This window comes from Rhipicephalus sanguineus, chromosome 11 (genome assembly GCF_013339695.2).
Source record: "Rhipicephalus sanguineus isolate Rsan-2018 chromosome 11, BIME_Rsan_1.4, whole genome shotgun sequence".
NCBI classification, from domain to species: Eukaryota; Metazoa; Arthropoda; class Arachnida; order Ixodida; family Ixodidae; genus Rhipicephalus; species Rhipicephalus sanguineus.
This window is the reverse complement of record NC_051186.1, coordinates 5,513,704-5,535,444: the sequence shown is the minus strand read 5'-3', so window position 1 is coordinate 5,535,444 and position 21,741 is coordinate 5,513,704. Positions and strand designations below refer to the sequence as shown.

The window sequence follows — 21,741 nt, the reverse complement described above, 5'->3', positions numbered from 1 at the left end:
TGGTTTTCCTTAAAGGGACACGAAAGAAGAAAAAACAAAACGATTTTTGTCGTATTAGTGAATTACTCTTTCGCAATGTCAAAATCGCCATGCTTGTTGCGAGAAGTGGCTTTGTAAGCGAGAAAATGCGCAAAAAGGAAATGTGGGTGGCGGCGCCACCTTGAAATTAGCGAACCAAACGCCGTGACGTCATAAGTTTTGACGGCGTCTACTAGGTCCTACAGAGTTCCCAATCGGCAGAAATAAAGTACATTATCCCCGAGGGGGCCGTGGACCTAACATACCAAGTTTCAGGAAATTTATTTCACCCGAAGTGGCCAAAATACCAAAACTACGCTTTGAAATTCGTGACGTCACGTGCGGCGATTGCCGCGCGATATTTCAAAATGGGATTTTGACCTTGGTTTTCTTCGCCATTAATAAACGTATGGCGGAAAAATTAAAGTCATTAGAGTTCTTCTCGGGGTACAATTTGCCAATCTAAAGCGATTCGTTGTTTCACTTTAATGTCCCTTTAACTTCAACGCTGACACGATTATAGTATAGAAAAAAAACGATCCTTGGGGTTTGGCGTGCACAATCCACGACATGTTGATGAGGCATACTGGACGCATGCGTTACTCTTGGTTACCTATCTCTTGCGACGTGCTAATAATTTCGTGGTTTTCGTGTTGCACTTTGTCGCCACCGAAATGCGGCTGCTGTGGCCGGGCACTGAACCCGCGACCTCGTCCTCGTGCGGGTTTGATTCTGCGGCCTCGTAAGCTATCACATCGGTTTAAAACTTCGAAGAAAGCAAGTCGCACAGATGCTGTTGGTCCTTGGTGCATCTGCGTCATATTTACGCAAAAAGGTGCAGTCACCTTATACCTCTGAAATAAGCGTGTTCATGAGGTATGTCTTGTTTGTTCTTTCTAGCACGTCAATATTTATTTATTTATTTATTTATTTATTTATTTATTTATTGATACAATATTGCAGACTCTAGTTGGATCCGAGCAGAAGGGCAATGCATCTATATATACACATACTTGAATAGCAATGCGAAAAAAACGAAAGAAAGCCACAACAAAATAAGATAACTTGAAAATACACCTAAGAAATATGAATTACAATGACATCAAAACAGACAAAGGCATTAAGAATCAACACATTGCGTACACATGAACATTGTCTTATATTGTACCCAGTGAAATAAAAATTGTGGCAATGCCAGCAAAGTAAAAATCGCACAAATGTAGTTCTTTACTCATTCGTGTGACACTGCAAATATACTTAAAATGCATAAGGGCATACTTACACTAACATCAAGGACATAACTTTTTCAGGGAAGTCTTTTTCACAGACCATAAAACTAATCCGCATTGCAGAGCACTGCGCTACATGTACATTTTCTGGAGTTTTAAATTATCCAATGTAGCTGTAAACGGAGGCTGTAAAAGTTGAAAAAAAATATGATAGATGAAAGAAACGTCGAGAACGAAAAGTTTGTTGTACGTATAGTTGTGCAATAAAAACGACGATAATGAAATACGCACATGAAAGGGCCCCAACTATACAAAGTGATGTTTGGTACGGAGCGGCCGCGCAACGACGTGAGTGCAAAAATACGACTGTTGCTGCCATCCACCGTTAACCCAAATGAGCGCAAACATGCTCTTAACCGATACTAGAACTTCATTGAAGGTCAGTGTGCACTGAGAAAGAAGCTACCGTCATGGGCCACATTTCGAAGCTTCTGGACATGAAAAAATTGAAAGACACTTTATAAATGCCTAAGTGGGTTCGGCGAAAGCCTGTGGAGATTTGACTCCGCCGCTGGGCGCCGCCGCGTTGCGCAGCAGTTGCGCAACGCGCGCTGGAAGGAGCAACGCGCAACTGTTGCTATGCGCTGCTGAGCCATCACGTGATTGCTGAGAGAGTGTGAGGGGGAGAGGCTACAGCTGGCGCCTTTACTGGCGCCGTGCCAGGGCACGAACGGACGGATGGACGGACGCCGCAAGTATGAGACATTAAGGCTTTCGCCTTCAAAATGCACCGACGTTTACCATTCTACCTAATGCGAATTCTGAGCGCAGCTTCGTGTTGTGGCAACGCCAACTTTCTTTTGAACTTTTGGCTATCCGCAGTTGTAGCAATGTAACATTTATTACATATTGCCACAGAAACTGGCAGCGCTCGAGTGCTACGCACACCACTCTGTGCATTGCAGACGTCGCGAACCAAGCGAAACGCCGACAGCCCCGTTACGACAGGCGAAGCCAGCCGCAGTGCACGTGCCAGCCCTTCATACGCCCGAGCTCCGACCAAGAGGCCAGCGCGCATGACGGAGGAAGAAAGCGAGCTTAGAGGCCAGTGGCACGTGATATCGACAGACTCCGCGTTCGCACTCTTTCGTCGTCGTTCGCTCTATCGGTTGCGCCGACATCTCCAACGCCAACGGCGAGCTGCGCTCTAAAAACACTGCAACAAAAGGTTGAAATGCTTACAACCCTTTCTAGGAGTTTGAGTCGGGAAATAGCCGTTCACCAGGCTTTACAAGTAATAGGCAATTACTCGGTCAAGCAATACGAACACGTACACTTTAATGTCTTTACCAAAAAGCCGCAGAATGACGGCGCGACAGCTTTTTCACGCTGCCAGCATTACACGCAACGGGAAGTGGAAGCGTGAGTTAAACTAATAAAGAAATTGAAGCGACCAGGATGTAAATTCGTAACGCACAATAAAGACGCCAGATGAACGCGAGCGCAATGTCACGTGCTTGCGACGATGGGTACTCGGCAGCCATGACATCAAATGACGATTTAGCTCTTTAGTTCAAATGAAGATCTTACTTGGGCACAGCAAGGCAAATAACATTCAACCATACAACGAGAGGTCGCCAACGATCTCATTTGCGGATCTAACGGCTCGGTCACTTTTACACAGCTCGCGGTTGATTTCGGCACTGTCGCTTCTGACCGCGTACGTTCGGCGTTGTACCGCATCGTTCGCGCCGGAAGAACCACCCGATTACAAAAATGTAATAGGGTTCGAGAAGGCTCCAGAGTTTCAGTGCTACCAAGCGCGCTTTGCACCGAGCGATAAGGCGTGCGACTGTTAAGGCTCTGATATACTGTCCCGACGTGCGTGCGCGAGGACGTTGCGTTTCGTCGCGTCGAGCTGGCGACGCTACGCCAGGCGCAAATCGGTCTCCGCTACAGTCGAGCCGGCTCCAACGCGCCGGGGCGATCTCAGCTCGAGAAGCGCATGCGCAGCAAAATGAAGAATGCGCCGCGCTACCTGTCGGGAACCGACGAAACAGCCCGCCAAGCTGGTTCCTGTACTTGAGAGTCCGGCGAGGCCGCGCGCGTCCGGCGCAAAATCCAGCAGGATCTATTCGGAGCCGTGCGCGCCAGCAGCCGTCGGCCGCGTCGGCGGGCAGCGCTGACGTAACGTCGCCGTGACGCGCGCGCGCGCGCGTCGACATTAGACAGATTTAGTTCGGCGTCCGCAACGACGTACGGACGCCCAACTAAATCTGTCTATTAAGGCCCGAACACACGTACGCGTTGCAGCGCGTCAACGCGTGACTTTTTGACACGGCGCCGCGCCCTCTCCCTACGGGGAGAGAGGGCGCGCGGCTACGCGAAGCTGCGCGCCCTCCCTCTCCATAGGGAGAGGGCGCGGCACCGCGTCAAAAAGTCACGCGTTGACGCGCTGCAAAGCGTACGTGTGTTCGGGCCTTTACGCTGGAGTCTATCAGCCCATGTACAGTCAGTGAAACCAGGTCAGGGCGAAAAAGTGCGCGCGTCCTTGGGACCTTGAGAAAAAGCACCGTCCCGATGCTGCAAACAAAAAGAGAACCTAAAGATAACTCAAGCCGTATATTTCGATAGCGTGGATAAAACAGCTGGATGAAGCGGCCGTGCCACTTGCGTGTAGAACGCGGTAGAGTTCCTGGCCCCGTTCACACCACCTTCTCGTTCGCGTGCCATAATGTTTCGATTCTCGATGGAGACCTCACCCGTGCCATGAAGAAAGGAACGCCTGTGCGTATGACGTTTGCCGTCATCAACTCTCTTAGACCCCCCCCCCCCCCCCCCCTCTACTGCAACTACAGTTGCAAAGTACCCGCTACGCCATGATTCACCATTCTGCGGAGCAGCGAGGCACCGTCTACGTGTCTTTAAGGGAATACGTGCACGTACGTAGCCGCACAACTTATTGATTCTGTGGCTGATAGTGATGGCGGTGATGGTGATGACAATCAATTGTAGCAAAGCCATTTGTAACGGGCGGACAGCTTTAAGCTCCTCACTTCTTGCGCAATTCACAATGCGTGACGTGTGGCGCGATTCCACGCTTGAGACACGCAATATTGATGCACTCCTCGCTCGATATGTCGTCTGCGTAGGTTTTTTTCAAAGCAGTCTCAAGCACTGGAGACCCGTGGTCTAGCGGTTATGGTGCTCGACTGCTGACCCGAAGGACGTGGGATCGAATCCCTGCCGCGGCGGCCGCATTTTCGGTGAAGGCAAAAATACTTGAGGTCCGTGTACTTAAATTTAGTCGCACGTTAAACAACCCCAGGTGGTCGAAATTTCCGGAGCCCGCCACTACGGCGTCCCTCGTAGTAATGTTGTGATTTTGGGACGTTAAACCACAACAATTATTAATATACTCAAGCACTGGCGTTGCTCTGTGGTTGAACACTGGACGGTCACGCCTATTGCCTAGTTACGACTGCGGCTCGAATCCAGATTTTTTATTGCTTGCATCCATCGGAATTTTTCGCTCACAACCGACGCGTCGACGCAGACACCGATCGACACCGCATTTTCGGCGACACGCGCTCTTTAACGCTATCGTGTGAATTAACGTTTCAGGCGTACCAATTTGACTGCTGAAACTTGTACGCGGCTGTGCTCTGGTTGCGAAATGCCGTCTTGCTCGAGCGGATGTGTTTGAGCTTTGAATGGTGTGAAAGAGAATTCGCAGCGCATCTGTAAAAAACTCTTGCTTTTCATGATCGCGCTCGTGATGTGGTCTTTATGGCAGACAGCCAAATCCGTTTTTTACACCTCCGCTCGTGTTTCTGTGGAAAACTATACAATATAAAGGCTATGTAATATGTATACTTCTTTTATCCCGCATTTCTCTTGGACCAGTACATCCTAACTGCAGCCCTAATTTTTAGGTAGATGCTTTGTACTCTCCGGAGAGAGACTAGAGTCCACTAATGGTAATTCAGATACGCCTACTGCATTGGTTGTTGTCTAGGCACTGTGAAAAGCTGCTTTCAACGAGATTGAGGATAGTTTCACGTGAAGGACGTTCAGCGTAAAATAGTCGAAATTATTATGAACGTCAATGCGGACTCGCAGTAAAGAAATGATTTCAAAATAAATTTGCTACGCTTCATATGATGATGGTCGTATTTGCATTCTTTTGACGACGGATTTGTTCACTAGCGTTATGAGCACTTTCCTGTTGCTTTTCGTTGGTATTATTGACACTGTTGCCGCGAAGGAGCCCGGATCAACAGAATCTCAATATTACGGCCACGCATTTCCTCACTCGCAGATTCGTTATGGAACGGCATCACTTGCCTGCGGTGATAGCAGTGGCAATCTGGCTGAGCTCTACGTTGATTGCGTCACAAGGCGAGGCACCCAAATCCGCGTGGGTGTCACTAGAAAGCGGCTCCCAGAAGTTGCAGATACATGACGGTCTACCTCAAGATGCAGACTTCTCCGCTGACTCACCGCAACTTCCTGTCGCATGGGGTACCTTCAAGAACGATATAAACGAAAGCGGGTATGTGAAATATTCATGCACGTGTTCTTATGTTCCCTGCTGTAATGTTAAGAATACAAAATTGGGGCGGTCACGCACTAGTGGTGCGAACGCTGCAAAAACGGCGGAGCCATCTTTTATGTCCTCGCATCACTCCTCTTACCCCTCATTTCCCTTTCCCACTCATTGCTATACTACACTATACATGGCTATGTTATGCTTTACCCTCTCCCCTCTGCCCTTCCTTCCTCACCCCCACGTCACTTTTCTCCCTCACTTCACATTCCCCCTCCCTTGCTGTACTGTACTATACAAGGCTATGTTATGCTTTATCTCCTTTCCCACTCCTTTCCCTGTTCTTTACCCTCACATCACCCCTCCTCACCCTCACTTCCCTTCCCCCCCCTTGGTATACTGTTTTATGCTAAACTGTACGTGGTTATGCTGTTGTTTGCCCCCTCACATCTTTCTTTTCCTGCTCCGTGCCCTGTCATCAGCCCTCACTCTCATTCCCTTTCCGTCCTCTTGCTTAACTATACTATATAAAGTTATGTAATCCTTTACCCTCTCCCTTCTTCATTTCCTTCCACCAACATTTGCATCACTCCTCACCCTCACTTATCTTTCCCACCTCTCCCAGCTGTGCGCAGCTATGCGAGGCTCGGCGCGGCGTTGCGAAGCTAGGTGCAGCTGTGCCATGTGGTTGCTAGGCAATGTGTAGTGTCGTCATGGCAATGTGTAGTGTCGTTTTTGCCAACACCACAGGGGCGAAGCTCCAGTGTCAACAGCTCCGCTGTTAATAATAATAATAATAATAATAATAATAATAATAATAATAATAATAATAATAATAATAGTAATAATAATAATAGTAATAATAATAATAAATGATTTAACGGTGAACACATCAGAGTACTATGCACTCTGCCTGGAGATCCCTGTATGTTGCTGGGGCTTAAATCATTTTTGATAACTATTACTAGCTGAATATTGATCCACACTGACGCGAATTGCTCATTGGAATATATGGCTGAGCCGCGCAAAGCCAGAGAGGCCTTTAGTAAAATTCCTTCCAACAGCGGTTAGATTTGTAAAGACGAATATGGTGAGTCACGGCACCCTTTTATTAAGGCGAAAGCCTTAAAAGCCTCATCAAACACGAATATTTACAGTCGGCGACCGGTGGCGTTGCTGTCAACACGAGTGGTGCAAAAAGAATCATCACTTAATGACGTCATCATGACGTCACAGATCGCCAAAATGCGTAAAGACACTATGGCGTCACATAACGCGACGACACATGATTACGTCATCACGTGACTACGTCGCTTGTTCAAAGGTGAGCCGATCGCGGAGGCACCGCGAAACCAGGTGATGTGCAGCTTGAAATGTCTGCGACTCTGAAGGAAGTGAAAAACTACGTTTGGTGCAGAAAGCTTTCGGAGGGGGGCGGGGGAAGATGAATACATCGGCTGAGAAGAAAAAGATGGCCTTCGCCTTCGAGTTGCCTCAAGCGAATGCATGAGGGACCCTATGAGGTTTTGCGATATTATTCCTGCAAATAGGAACGCATAGCCTTGTCACCGCTGGGTTTTTGCCGTTCTACTTTGTCTGAACGATATCGAAGGTTGATGATGTCTCGGGATGGGTTGTGTCTCGGGACGTGCTCGTTGTTGTCGCTGGTGCTTCGTGATGTGTAGCGGCACAGTAGTCAAGTCTTTGACTGACCACCATCTCTTCAGGCAAAATGATTCCTTAAGAGCAACTCACTTATCGAAGTGAAATACAACAGCTTACTTTGGAGGATGTGAGTATCGTTTGTTCATTGGTTGAAGAATTAATATATGAGAACCTGAGAGCATATTAGCACATTTCAGTTATGTGTTCTAATGATAGTAACAGTAATGCGGGTCATCATTTGCAGCACATATGCCACAATAATCTGTGTTGCAGTACAGATTTTATGCAACCAGAAGCGCGTCCTAGTTTAAACGCATGCCGCTGCCTTCTTTCTGCACGTGGAGTGTCCTTCGAAACCGGAATACGCCCTTATAGTTTAGTTGTTTTCGAATACAGTGATTTTAATTCAAGTATGTTTACGTTTAGGCACAGAGAGCATCATATGGCTGATATTATCAGTATCATCAGTATCAACAGGCATCAGTATCGCATGCCATGGCGAAGTGCATTGCTAAATATCATTGCGACACCTGTAGAGCGATAACGCTTCACTCACACCGTCATGGCCTTACGTTCTGCAGACTGAACTCTTTTTTTTTTAGCATTTGCGAGTAAGCCATATTTCAATTTCTTCCCGTCTCAATTAACTTCGAACTGTACTTCGATTAGCGCATTTATAATTGTTCGGGTTTCACGTACGTCCCAAAATTACGATATGGTTATGAGAGATGCCGTAGTGGAGCGCTCCTGAAATATCGACCACGTGGGGTTCTTTAACGTGCACCTAAATCTAAGCACACCGGCTTCTAGCATTTCGATGGAGGCGAAATGCAGCCGCGCCGGCCGGGATTCGATCCCGCGACCTCCGGGTCAGCACGCAAGCCCCGTAATTACGAGGTCACCGTGCAGTTATTCCGTAAACACTTGCTTCCGCCAACAGAGTTATCCGAACTGCTTTGAACTCAGCAAGAGCACCAGCTGAGCGTCTTAAAAATTGCGGTTCAATGCTGCTTGTGGCATTACATGGAAATAATAATCCATATTAGTGTCAATGTTATTAGCAAATCTCGCGACAATTTCGCATGGTTATTTATAATATACACTCATGCACGCTCACAAGTTCACGAAAGATTCAAAGGGCTACTGAGGTCACTGACATCGCAAGGAAGTTTGTTTAATGATGGCATTGTGGCTTACAAAAAGCCACCGTGGCGACTCTCAAAGCACAGTGTCATTTTTAGGACTGAAAGATATGTGATAGCAACGTTGGAAAGGTTCGCAAAGGTATTAACGTTAAAAATGAAAGTGTTCTTTGCCTCATTGCTTTCATGAAGCGCGTTTATTTCCAATCTAAAGAACAAGCGTTCATCAGTACTATTCCCATGTCTTTTCGCACTTCCATTGTCAGATGGGCGTTCCTTCAAATCGAAACCAACGAGCGTGCGAAGGACGAAGTTCAAGCCTATGCAGCAGGAGCTCTGGAGGCGTACCTCACGCGGCAACTGATCGAGTACCACTGGACGAACATGTTCGGAGGCTACTGCGACAGCCAGCCGGAGTACTGCCGCAAACTGGAGCAGTTTCTTGCCGAAAACAACAAATACTCACAACAGCAGCAGGATCTCCGAAAGAACAACGAGTCATTTTGGTACATGGTAAAGTACCTTACGCTATCTCATAACAAGATACAATATCACTTGCTCAATAGAGGCTCGAAAAGCTTGGCATTGGCGATTATACTTATATTGTGAAGTAGCGCACTTTGGACAGGGACAAAGGGGACAAGAAGGACACGACACTCGCTACAAGAAAATGCCACAACACGACACTGCTACAAGAAGACACGGCATTGCTACAAGAATGACAGGACACTCGTTACGGACACGGGACTCGCTAGCGAGTGCCGTGTCCTTGTTGTCCCCTTTCTCTCTGTCCAAAGTGGTCTACTTCACAATATAAGTATAACCATCGGTCACCAACTAGCCAAGCTATCAACCTTATTGGCATTGACCTTGTTTGGCTGGGTTGTCGATTAAGTCAGCCCTGCTGCGTGTAGCTCAATCTTCGTAGGCAGACGATATTAAGATATATTGCGCAATGTTTAAAAATTGCACTTGTATGTAGGTTCGCTGTTCTTGCCTCGTAGAAACACACTTGCTATCTGAACATGCCGCCGCACCTATCAGAAATAATGCGCAGGACAGAAAAAATCGAGTATGCTTACGCTGAAAAACTACGACCAAATATGTTGAATCGCCTTTGGGACAACCGCCGTCTCCGAATGCCCCGCGGCTTTTGTGAAATACGAAGGTAGTTGTCGCGATATGATTGCACACACATTCATTCAGACATTCAGTTCCAAGATTGCCTGTGGCGAAAAGGCGAGTTCGGATATGGCTCGTACAGATCGCGTTTTTGTGGGAAATGTTAATCTTCTTTCAGCGCCTAGACACGATCATATCATGTTGGAGGTGTGCTCGGAACCCACCACTTAACTCGCTAAACATTAATAGTGAAGAGCAGCGCGAGGCTGCCATGTGCAGCTCGGTGCCCGAGGTCCAGGACTGGATCCTGGATTGGGCCAAGAGGGTAGCGGAGACCTACGCCGGGTAGCCTTCTCTGCTCCCTCCCCCACCGCACCCTTCCCTTTTGTGATAAACAAAGTATTTCTTCTCTTCCTCCTAGGCACCACCTATTATGCGACAGATCCAGTGGCAGTAAAAAAAACAATGGATAAGATATGCACATAACCACTCTAAATAGGTATACAGTAAAAGCTCGTCAATTCGAATTGCACGGGGGCGAAAAAAAATGTCCCAATTAACCGAATGCCGAATTATCGACTGTATCAGGGAAACAAGAAATAAATGTCAATTGCATCGATGTGCTTCCATTTTCTTGATGAATAGGTAACGTACTTATTTTGCATAAGAGCAGTGTAAAAGCCACAGTTATTGTGATTCGCGACATCATTCTTAAAGGGAAGCTGAAGAGCTTCAAAAAAATAACTTTGGAGTGCGTAATCATAGTTTGATCCCTGCTGAATTCGAAAAACAATGTAAGAGTTCACAGAAGCGAACGCAAACAGCATTTCTTGGCAAAAAAATTGGGGGACCCTTAAGCTTCGCCTTTAAGAGTTGAACGCAATAGCGAAATCCGGCCCCTAGTGCGCACTTCAACCACTAAATGCATACTTATTAATGTGTACTGTTACACACACGCGCACACCACGCGCGCGCGCACGCGAATGGTACAGGTTTTTGATCTAAAGCAAGAGTCGCATGGCCTCCAAGATACACGCCGCGCGCTCGCCATCTCAGAGGCCATGAAGAGTCTCACAATGCCTCACAGATGGCAGCACATTATCTAGCGTTTGCTGTTTGCTTGATCAATGCCTTCTCTGGAAAGCCGGCGCCGGCTTGATATGTTTTCCGCTAGATGAACATAGTTGTCCATTTTTAGAGCTGTTTGAAAGTTCGTGTGTGTTTTTATCGGCGATGGCTGCACTATCCCGGCCTTTTCCGACGTAGTTTGATGGCCTCCCAAATGCGCCTACAATTCGCCGAATGGGCTCGTTTTCGTCGTGACACCTGTCGAACAAAATGCGTTAAGGAGACTCCTTCCACTACATGGCATTTATGTAGTGTTTTTTTCCGAAGCAGCTGCAAGTAAGATCGTGGCTTTGTGGTAGGACACCTGCTTGCCACGCGAACGGTCCGGGTTCGATTTTATTCTTTATTTTATTTGCTTCTTTTTCGATTTTTCGCTCACAGACGATTTTTCGCTGACAACCAACGGTGCCGACACCGACGCCGACGGCGGAATTTCTGCGACACAAGCTCTCTAACGCTATCGCGTTAGAACAGCGGCTGCAGCCGCAGGACTTCTTGGGATGCTGAGCGAACACGGTGACGTCAGCTTCGGTGTGTCGCGTCATCGGCACTGTTCAAGCATGGCCTTCGCGATCGGTCCCACCAACGCGCGTAGCCGGAACTAGTCACGGAGGTCACGGTTGAAGATGCGACAGAGCTGCCCAGCTCCCCGACGATGACGCAGTTCCGGTTAGTTCGTTTCCACGCCCAGACTTTCGGCGCTTTCGCGTGGGCGGAGCAAGACGAACTTTTCTTTCGCGTATTATAAAACGCCTGCTGCCACAACAGCGGAAAAAATTACGCCATCGTCGACAATATTGTTGGTCCTTGTTAACAGCCAAGTTTTACCGGATTTTAAAACCACTTCAGCTTCCCTTGAAGGGCCCCTAAACACCCAGAGGTCGAAATTTAGTTGCACTGCTGCAGTTGTGCATCAGTCTACGACGAACACGTAGCCGTGAGAATTTTTCGAAACGGTGCTGTAATAGCTGAGTTACACTCGTTTGACGATCCAGAAGACGCCCTCGCTCGTTTCACTCTTTCCTTCGCTCGTCGGCTCGTCTCTCCTCCTGGCCGAGTGCTCCTCCTCTCCGTGCGAGGAGGAGGAGCAGCAAGCCCGCGTACCTGCGAATGGACAAACAATTGTTGTAGATGACGAGCAGGCGACACGTTGACGTCACGGCGAACATTGAGGGGATGATGAATGCCGAAAGGCACGGAGAGGAGAAAGGATTGTTTCTTGGAATTTGTGGGGCGCCTGCGGCTTATAACGCTGCCACGTTTGCGTTGCTCATGGTGACGGCATTTTGAACTGGGTGCACGCGTTTGCTTGAAATGTTAAAAAAAATATCCGAGGTGGTTTAAGGGCCCTTTAATGCCAGCACAGCTGCGAATAGCATGCGCATGGCAGTTAAAGAGTGCGAAAAACGCATGCTCCTAAACTGCCATAGATTCGTTGTCAATCCACATACGCATGGCGTGTTAACAATCGTGTTCCTACATGAGGTGGTGCCATTCATAGTACATTTATGTGAACAGGTTTCTCTACTTGCTATGTGTTGGTACGCTTTTGTCATCACTGTAATTTAAAGAGACACTAAAGAGCAAAACGATTTTTCTCACATTAGTAAAGTACTCTTTCACGATACCAAAAACAGCACGCTCGCTGCGAGAAGACGCTTAGTAAGCGAGAAAACCCGCAAGAACAAAATTGGGGGACCCTTAAGCTTCGCCTTTAAGAGTTGAACGCAATAGCGAAATCCGGCCCCTGGTGCCCACTTCAACCACTAAGTGCATACTTATTAATGTGCATTGTTACACACACACGCACACAGATACACACACGCGCTCGCGCGAGAATGGTACAGGCTGTTTCATACTTAGGGGAAATCTCGGAGCGCCTGGCATCGCGATGCGACTAGCGCTGCAATCCCGCGCCGGCAGCAGCTCGCGCGTGCGCAGCCGCTTCAAGGTTGTAGAGTTGTACATCTGCGCACGCGCGAGCTGCTGACGGCGCGTGGTTGCAGCGCTGGCCGCATCACGATGCCACGCGCTCCGAGATTTCCTCTAAGTGTGAAACAGCCTGTACATACAGGTTTCTGATCTAAACCAAGAGTCGCATGGCCTCCAAAATGCACGCCGCGCGCCTGCCATCTCGGAGGCCACAAAGAGTCTCACAATGCCTCACAGATGGCAGCACATTATCTAGCGTTTGCTGTTTGCTTGATCAACGCCTCCTCTGGAAAGGCCAAGGCGGCATTGGCTTGATATGTTTTCCGCTAGATGGACATAGTTGTCCATTTCCTTTCTCGATTTTTCGCTCACGGATGATTTTTCGCTCACAACCAACGCGACCAACGGTCCCGACACCGTCGACGGAATTTCTGCGACACGAGCTCTCTAACGCTATCGCGTTAAAATGTTGGTGGCGGCGCCACCTTCAAGTTTCCGCACCATTCGCCGTGACTTCACATTAGGGTGCCTTGATGCGCGTTTTGTTGCGCGTTTTGTCCAGGGTGAGGACATCTGCGGCGTCTACTGCGGCGCGGCTGCCATATTTTAGCCCACGGCTTCTTACCGGCGTCTCACCCCTCTACGGCAGCTGCGCTGAGAGGCACGAGACGCGGGGCAAAAAATGGCGTCGTGGCGGCATCAGCCCCTTCAAAGAATGGCAACACCCTAAGGGGGGCGCACACATCGAGGCACACTACTTCACATGATTTGACAGCGCCTACTAGGGACTACGTAGTTTTTAATCAGTAAAAAAATCACAGCATATCCACGGAGTGAATGATGATGAGTGGGCGAAGCTGCGGAGGTTCATCGGTAAACCGTGAATCTTCCGTGAATTCTGCCCAGTACATCATCACCGACGTGAGATCGGGCGCGTTTATACTAAAGGTTCGATGAGTTATGACGACTTGCAGCTCACTTTAATTTTACATGTACGCTGTGAATTTTCATTGTTTAGAAAACCATTGCTTTAGAAAACATCTGGCGTCTTTCGTTAAGCAGCTGGCTTCTTTTCGTTTTGCTTTAGAAACATCTGGCGTTCTTTCGTTTTGTTTTTACAAAACATCTGGCGTCTTTCGTTGGTTTATTTCATCAATCAACGGCGTTTTGAACAAAATTTTTATTGTTTAATCACGCACAGGAGAAATCTCACCAGGCACTACCTTGGAGGTAAACAATGGCTGCTAATGGGAATGAGAGACAAAAGAAGTCGGCTTTTAGCTAACACTTACACTTCTACAGAGACAGAAGAATTCGGCTTTTAGTTAACGCGCACGCTGCGAATTTTTTATTGTTCAACAACGCGCAGGAGAAATCTCCCACCGGCACCACCTTGGACGTCAAAGGGTAAGACTTGTTACTCACTACTACGAGCACGACGAGGGACGAACGGGTGCCGCCTTAAGGAGCTTCGCCCCTAAAATGAAGTACATTGTCCTCTGAAGGGGACATAGACTTAACATACCAAGTTGGAGGTAATTTTGTCGAGCCAATGGCTCTAATATACTATAAGCACACTTTGAAATCCATGAAGTCACGCGGGAAGATTTGGGCGCGAATCTTAAAAATTGAACTGGGAACTTGACTTACTCTTCTAATAATAAACCTATGGTGGCGAAATTATTGACATTAGAGTTCTCAGAGCACAGTTGACCGATCTAAACCGATTCATTGTTTCTCTCTAGTGTCCCTTCAAAAGAGGCTCACCTTTGACTTTCTTAGCGAATCTCCTTTTTCTCTTTATCTTTCACATTCCACCTGCATTGAACTGAAGGAAAGCATATTGCTTGCGACTGTTTAGACCTACATCACAAGCCGCGATGCAAGAGAGAATTTTCCGAAGTTTTGGCGTTCTTTCTTGAGATCGGTATACTAAAGGCTACGAGATGCCCTGTAACTGCCAGACTCCTATGTAGCGTTTTAACGCGATAGCCTTGAAGAGCTCGTTCCGCGGCAATTCTGGTGTGGAGGAAAAATCAGCGTTGTCCGTGAGCGAAAATTCGAGATAGCTGCAAATAAATAAATAATAAAATAAGCTTCCGTTCCAGTAGGAATTGAACCCAGGCCTTCTGCGTGGCGAGCAGAAGTTCTACCACGGAGCTACGCCATTTTTTCTTTATTGCCTCTTACGTAAGAGTATTCACACACTAATTGTAAGCCAGGGAACAGTACAATATAGTTTGAAAGGGTTGACGCTTGCGCAAGTTGGTGTGAATTCATATATAAATGTTAACAGGGCATAGAAGGTTTCGAAAGCGACGAGATAAAAAGAGGCAGCGCTCTTTGTCTCTATTTCTCTCGTCCCTTTCGAACCTTCTATGTGCTGTTAACGTTTAGAAAGAGTACAATAATTCTGTGCAATGATACACCATCGTTAGCTCACTGGATGTTACAACTTAGGCATGTGTAACAATGATTCCACTCTGGAAGCCCACTCCGGTACAATGCACTTTCTGCATTTCGACAAAAGGAGACACAGTTTCGCAAAAATAATTGTGCACAGGTCTGAATTCCACATCTGCATTGTGAAAGGCCGTTCGGGTTCGCCATGTACTATGCATGCCCAGGATCATAATAAGGTCGTAAGGTATGCCGTCTTCATTTTCAACGGAGAGAAACCGGATTCCATGAGGACTTAACGGTACCTTCTCTTTAGGGTTCTCTGTAATATATCCCAGAAAAACATCCCGCTCATGCAGCATACGAAAACGTGATCAATGGTCTCCGGTTTGGGGCACAGAAAACAATCTGTGGCCCGTGGAACAAATAATCCCTTATCTTCTAACCATGTTTTTACTGGTAAAGTGCCCGTGTGCAATTTGAAGAAAAATGTTTTAACCCCTGGTGCTACGAGCATTCTTTTCACGGTTTTAACAACATGTTGGCCTCGCCCTGCACAGTATATTTCACGGTACAACGGCACAGGCAATAAAATATCAACAACGTTTCATACAATTTCCTACGTGACATCTCAGTCAAACATTCAAACGAAAAACGTACTGACAAGAAATGGAAAGACGAAGCCACTTCTTTAAGATAGCTCCGTATGGGCAGTCTTAACGCGATTCATAGTCTCGTCACAAAGCCACGCCATTGCTTGAAAATGTTTCTGAAAAGAAAAAAAAAACCCTATACGATGTATGATAAATCGAGGAGTCTCCTTAACACATGTAATGGAGCGTGGCAGAATCGCAGAATCGCGCCAGGCGTCAAGACACGTGAATTGCGCGAGTGAGGGGTTTAAATGCCACCATTTACAAAACGCTCAGACATATCTAGTCATCATCATCAGCAAAAACATCAGCAAAGTAAGCAGCTGCGTAGGTTCGCGTGTTGCCTTACGGACGCGTAGTGGGTACTTCGCTGATTCGCAAAGGGTATAGAATTATAGCGTAGTGGGCCATTCGCAACTATACTTGCAGTAGGCGTTGTAGGATTGCTTGAAATGGCTAATGTTACGCGTACAGACGTTCCTTTCGTTACGGCGCGGTTGAGTGTCCAGTGAGAAGCGAAGCCCGGCTAGCGATTGAGAAGGCGATGCGAATAACGGGCCCGATTTCGCTATCGCGTTCTACTCATGAAATGCGAAGCTCTAGCGTCCTCCAACATTTTACTTTCTTGATTCACTTTCCTTCGCTGCTTTATGTTCTTTCAATTGCTCTTTCATTTTCAGGCGCACAACTCGGAGAAAGCAGGTGCTGTGATGCCGTCAGCTATTATCTGCAGCTTGTGCTAAATGACTCCCCAGTGTGTAAAATTCTAGTAACGTTACGTAATGTTCATCTCTATTAAATGCGAATAATTTCTTAGCCAGCCAAAGACACTTTGGCCGTTTTTATCTACCTATCTCTCTCTAGCAGCCTATGTCTTGGCGCTGTCGTGGTCGTCTTCTTAACTTGGTAGACACCGAAATTATCATAAAGAGGACAGGAGTGTGTGATCAAGACATTTGGCAGGTCATGACGTGAATAACGTGGCTTCTGCGTCGTGCACTTCATGATACCCTTTCCACCAGTCGAGTGTGACATACACCCGCATACCGCGGCCGTGGAATGCGGGTATAAGCCACAGGTGATTGACAGTCGATATGAACACAGGCTTTGGAAGTATTAACGCGATATTGTGACGGGGCCTCTGTCGCGGAAAATGCGGTGCCAGCACCAGCGGCGTTGTCAGTGAACGAAAAATCCCGACGGAAGCAAATAGTAAAAATCATGGCTGAAGCCGGAATCGAACCTAGGTGTTTTTCGTGGCAGTAAAGTATGCTGCCACACAGTCACGGTAGTTCTGGAAACGGTTTCGTGGAAAGAAGTATAAGTCTGGTTGAAGTGTTCGTTATCCGCTTTTGTAAGAGTTTAATAAAAAATACATATATATATATATATATATATATATATATAACTATGACTCCAGAAACTACAGGCAAGCGCTACTCGTATACGCCGAGAGACCCGCATACTTTTGATATGAATATCATCGCACTGTAGCGTGCACTTCGTTGCGATAAAACTGACGTCTCTGATATAACGTAAGTGCCTACGTTATGTCGGGCCACGAGCCACCCTTTGCACACCAGTGTAGTTGTCGAGCCTGTCATGTCCGCGATATGCGCACTACTCAATTTACACAAAGACGCCGATTTACCTCGTAACGTCTGTTTGAAAGCGAAAAAAAAATACGGCAAAGGCTGCTACTCGGTTACTGCTTCACATGAAAGTTATTCTCACAGTGCACGGGATCTGTGGGATTTTTCTAGCAGTTTTATTTGTGAAATTTACTGAATTCTTAGAAGTACTGTGAATATTTCACTTGATAACGTAGCGATCCGTACGTAGCGTGCCATTTGTCCTAAGACGTAACATAACTAATAACAAATCCTTGTAAGAAGCTTACAGTTGGCCGCGTTACGTGCTGCGTCTTTAGACTTTCGAGGGGAAGCCTAAGACAGCTGTTGAACTCACGTATTCATTAATATAGGCAGAAGCAGCAGACGTCTGTGCAGGGGGGGGGGGTGTATGCAAGTCATGCTCAAGCACACCGTAAATATATCACTCAGAATTAAGCGTTGTGCGTTATGCCTTTATTTGTGGATACGCGGAAGCGCTCCTGTTTGTGACAGTGCTATTTCAAGGAACGCGTGACAGCTTCTGCCATCGTGCGTCCCCAGAATAACTGACAGGTTTCCCTTCGCGTTGGTCGCTCTCCATAGCAGCCAAGCAGAGTGTTGTGCGCTTGACATACACTACCTAAAATAGAAGTTAAAGTGGTTGTGTATTGTTCACAATGCAATCATACTTTGCAACCGCAGGTAAATCTTCAAATGAAGCAGTTGACGGGTCTCAGCGATGAATTTGAAAACAACGCGCTAGACTATTCAAACGAGCTGACGGACGTCCCGAGAGTTCAGTAAGTGCAGCGTTTTTCTACCACGTTAAACTTGTATTTCCTGCTAGACATCTTTACATGCATCATCACCTACAGCGACACAAGTAACATACCTGTGTGCAGACTGCATCTGTAATTGTTTCATTTTATTATTCTTGTGTGTAGTGTTTCATATTGACCTCTGCAGTGCCTTTACTACGACAGAATATTTCTTGAACCCAAGAAGAAAATAGCAAGGCTGCCTTTTATTAGTGTAAGAAGGACTATAATTGTACAGCAGATTAACAGCAAACCATACCGACGAATAATGAAGTAATAAGTTTTGTCGAGGATTATCTTCTTCTGGAACCCGGAACAGACAAATATGACTGCTTCGCTATTCAGCGGATGTCATTATCAGGAAGGGTGCCCATGCCAGGACTTTGAAATTATGGTCCACAAGGATTTCAACCGTAATATAAAATTAGGCCATTTGACGCCCTTGTTCTTTCGTTGTGATATACGGGTCAAAGTTGTGTATCACGCGGAGATATGAAAAAAAGGTGAATTACTTTTGAGCACTGGGGCTCGCGTTGTGTTTAGAAAATGTCATACACTCGCCAACGAGCCAACATCAGGCCCGTAACTGAGAGTAAACCGGCATGCTTTTTCGAATAAATGGTTCTAAAACTACAACTTTTTAGTTAAGTCATGTCATATAGGCTATCTATTAAGTGAAGTGTAATTTAATGCGAGCCAAAGCAGAATGTTAAAGGAAACGCCTCTCTGCTTAAAGGATACCGTTGGACTGTATTCTTTAGACCACAGACAAACGACTTAGCCAACTTCTCTTAAAATTATCTAACCGACGGTTGCAAACCAATGGTGACACCCGGAGTCTAGAACCACTTGAAAGGTTGTACGCAGTAACAACGCTAATAACAGGTGAAATTATGCTGTTCTACGCGCCAAAACGAAGATGTTGTTATGAGGCTCGCTGTAGCGTACTCACGATTAACTTCGACCGCCTGTGGTTGCATAATGTGATCGAACTATGTGGGTGTTGCTGTTTTTCGCCTAAATTGCAAATGAGGCAGCAGTGGTCAGGAATCGAACCCGCGTCCTGGACGTTAGCAGGGTGACACGTTCCCACCTAATACACGATGGCGGGTCACAACAACAACAAAACTATATGGATGTTTGGCCACTTCAGTCATTTCGCATACGTAGTGCACCAGTGATATGGGTTATATACGAGTGTCAGCGTTGGGTATAGAAACAAGCAATATGCGAGAAGGTCGAAGTAGAAGCTGGCTAAGCGGAATCCCACGAATAACCCCAAAAATTGAAAGTGTATACTCTAATTTACGTCATGATGTACACTACTCACGGATTGAAACGCGACATTTTAGGGCTAAGCAATGCACGTACTATCCTTCCCACCATCTTCGGTTCATGTCGCGTAATTTCGACTATAAAACTTGAATAAGACCCTAAATTAATTTGCACGGCCAGATTTGTAGCGACATGACCTGGTTATCGCGAGTGATTGGGCTCATCAGTTGTTGCAGCAAATGTTTGGATGTCCCGTTTCAGTCCGCGAGTATTGCACACAGCGCAACAGCAGGCAAAGGACGTAAAATAATAACGAAGGCAAATCCATTCATCCGTTGTTATTTTCTGTTCTTATGACATACTGGGCAGCGCACGTAATCATCAGCAAAGTTAGAAATTGGGCTAGTTGGTTGTACATGTTGGAGGGGAATTGCGCTACAGGTAAATGAGACTTAACAAAGCTAGAGGACGGACGAACGTAATGAACAGCTTGTCGTGTTCATTACGTTCGTCCGGCCTCTAGCTTTGTGAAGTCTCAGTTAGGTGTAACGCAATTCCCCTCCAGCGCGTAATCATACATTACCATCTAGCTTGCTGAACAAATAGCTTACATAGCATGAATGCACGACAAATAAGTCTGTCTTACAAACAAAGCACTTGCCTGTTTTCTGAAGATTGGCGTCAGTGTATGAGACCCGGAAGTGAGGAAAGAACGTCAAGAGATGCCATGCCTATGTGGGAATCGGTGATAAGCGAAGCTTTTGTTGAGTTTGATGAATCTAGGAAAGGAAATTTTCGACAAACGCAAACAGAAGGAAGTGAATGCAAATATGCTGATGCAAGTCACGTTATCGCTTAAAAGCATAAGTAACCCAGTTACGCAAGTGTAACACAGTAACGTAAATTTGACGGTGTAAGGACAGCGTCCGTTCGATTATGAGAGCACTGACTATTGGGGTTTTTGTAAGCGTGCGCCTTATGTGAGCGCTTACGGGCAGTCTATTCGTTTTCACGGTTGTAGTAATGGTGCAGCAGTCGGCAAACGACAACGGTTGGCAAAAGATTGGCCGTGTAGTACCATTTATATGATGAAAAGCCTAATTTAACGTGCCCTTACTTTCTATATGAGATTAACTTGTGTAAAATGAATGCCAATATTGCTCGCATAGACGCACTATCGGAATTTCGCAGCACCTTTTGGATACAAACTTCGCCATGTTTCTTCGCCAAGCGTTTCTTCATACGCAGTAATTGCGTGATAACCGTAATTACAGAAGTACTAATTCCTCTCCTTCGTTAACCGATGTACGCTTTCAATTAAAAATTGTAATTCAGGCTCATTGAAAAAAGATGAGAGAGATAGATTATATGTAAACGTTTAATATTCATTCATAACGAATTGCGCAGGTACCTGAACGCTCAGGGCGACATCCAGGACTTGGAGCACGCCTTGGGGCGTGAAACAGACTTCTATTCGATCGACCAGATAATGGCTTGTTCCGCTGTGGTCAAAGTTGTCGGAGACAACGAGGGCCTCATCTTCGGTCACGATGCGTGGTTCGTTTATCGGGCGATGCTGCGCTTCCAGAAACACTACATTTTCCCCTGGCATCTCACGGCTTCTCAGACGGAACCAGGTAGTACACCTCGCCACAATGCTGGTATTCCAGTAGCATATTCGGACATCCGCGTAGCAGGCCGTCACTGTTATTTTTTTTTTTAAATTTGGGCACACTTACTAAGTAGAGCTTCGTTACCGACGTAAACAGTTTTCAAACTAGATGCTTGTTCGTTAATTGCGCTATCATCAATCTGTGGCCTACGTTTTTATTTGGTGTATTCAGCTGTCGGGGATTGTCTTTCGTACGTGTTTTATTTCAGTGGTAATGAACACCAGCAGATACTGACGTCACGGAATGAGTTGAGGACGTTATTTGTACTGTTTTATCTATATTGTAGTAATTGTAATATCGATTAGAAAGTCGCAGGTTCGGTCCCTGCCGGCAGCAAGTTGTCTTTTCGCAACTTTACTCTCTTCACATCTATATCACAATGAGTACAATGATACACTTAAAATAGTACAATTAAAACGTCCCCTGTATCTTTCTTGGCTTCCTTATCTGCTGGTTTTCATTAACGTTGTGCCAAACAAAGAAAACGAGCCCTCGAAAGAAAGGCCCTTGCTTCATTCATTATT

At 46.4% G+C, this 21,741-nt stretch overlaps 1 protein-coding gene across 1 annotated transcript in view; it reads left to right on the top strand.

The window, feature by feature from the left end:
* Window positions 1-692: 692 nt before the first annotated feature.
* LOC119374248 (putative phospholipase B-like 2) overlaps window positions 693-21,741 on the top strand; it is a 45,032-nt gene continuing 23,983 nt past the window's right edge. The window contains exons 1-5 of the mRNA XM_049410846.1: window positions 693-760; window positions 8,870-9,109; window positions 9,975-10,050; window positions 18,154-18,251; window positions 20,952-21,181. Of these exons, the coding sequence (XP_049266803.1) occupies window positions 693-760; window positions 8,870-9,109; window positions 9,975-10,050; window positions 18,154-18,251; window positions 20,952-21,181 (712 nt within the window). The remainder of the gene's footprint in view (window positions 761-8,869; window positions 9,110-9,974; window positions 10,051-18,153; window positions 18,252-20,951; window positions 21,182-21,741) is intronic.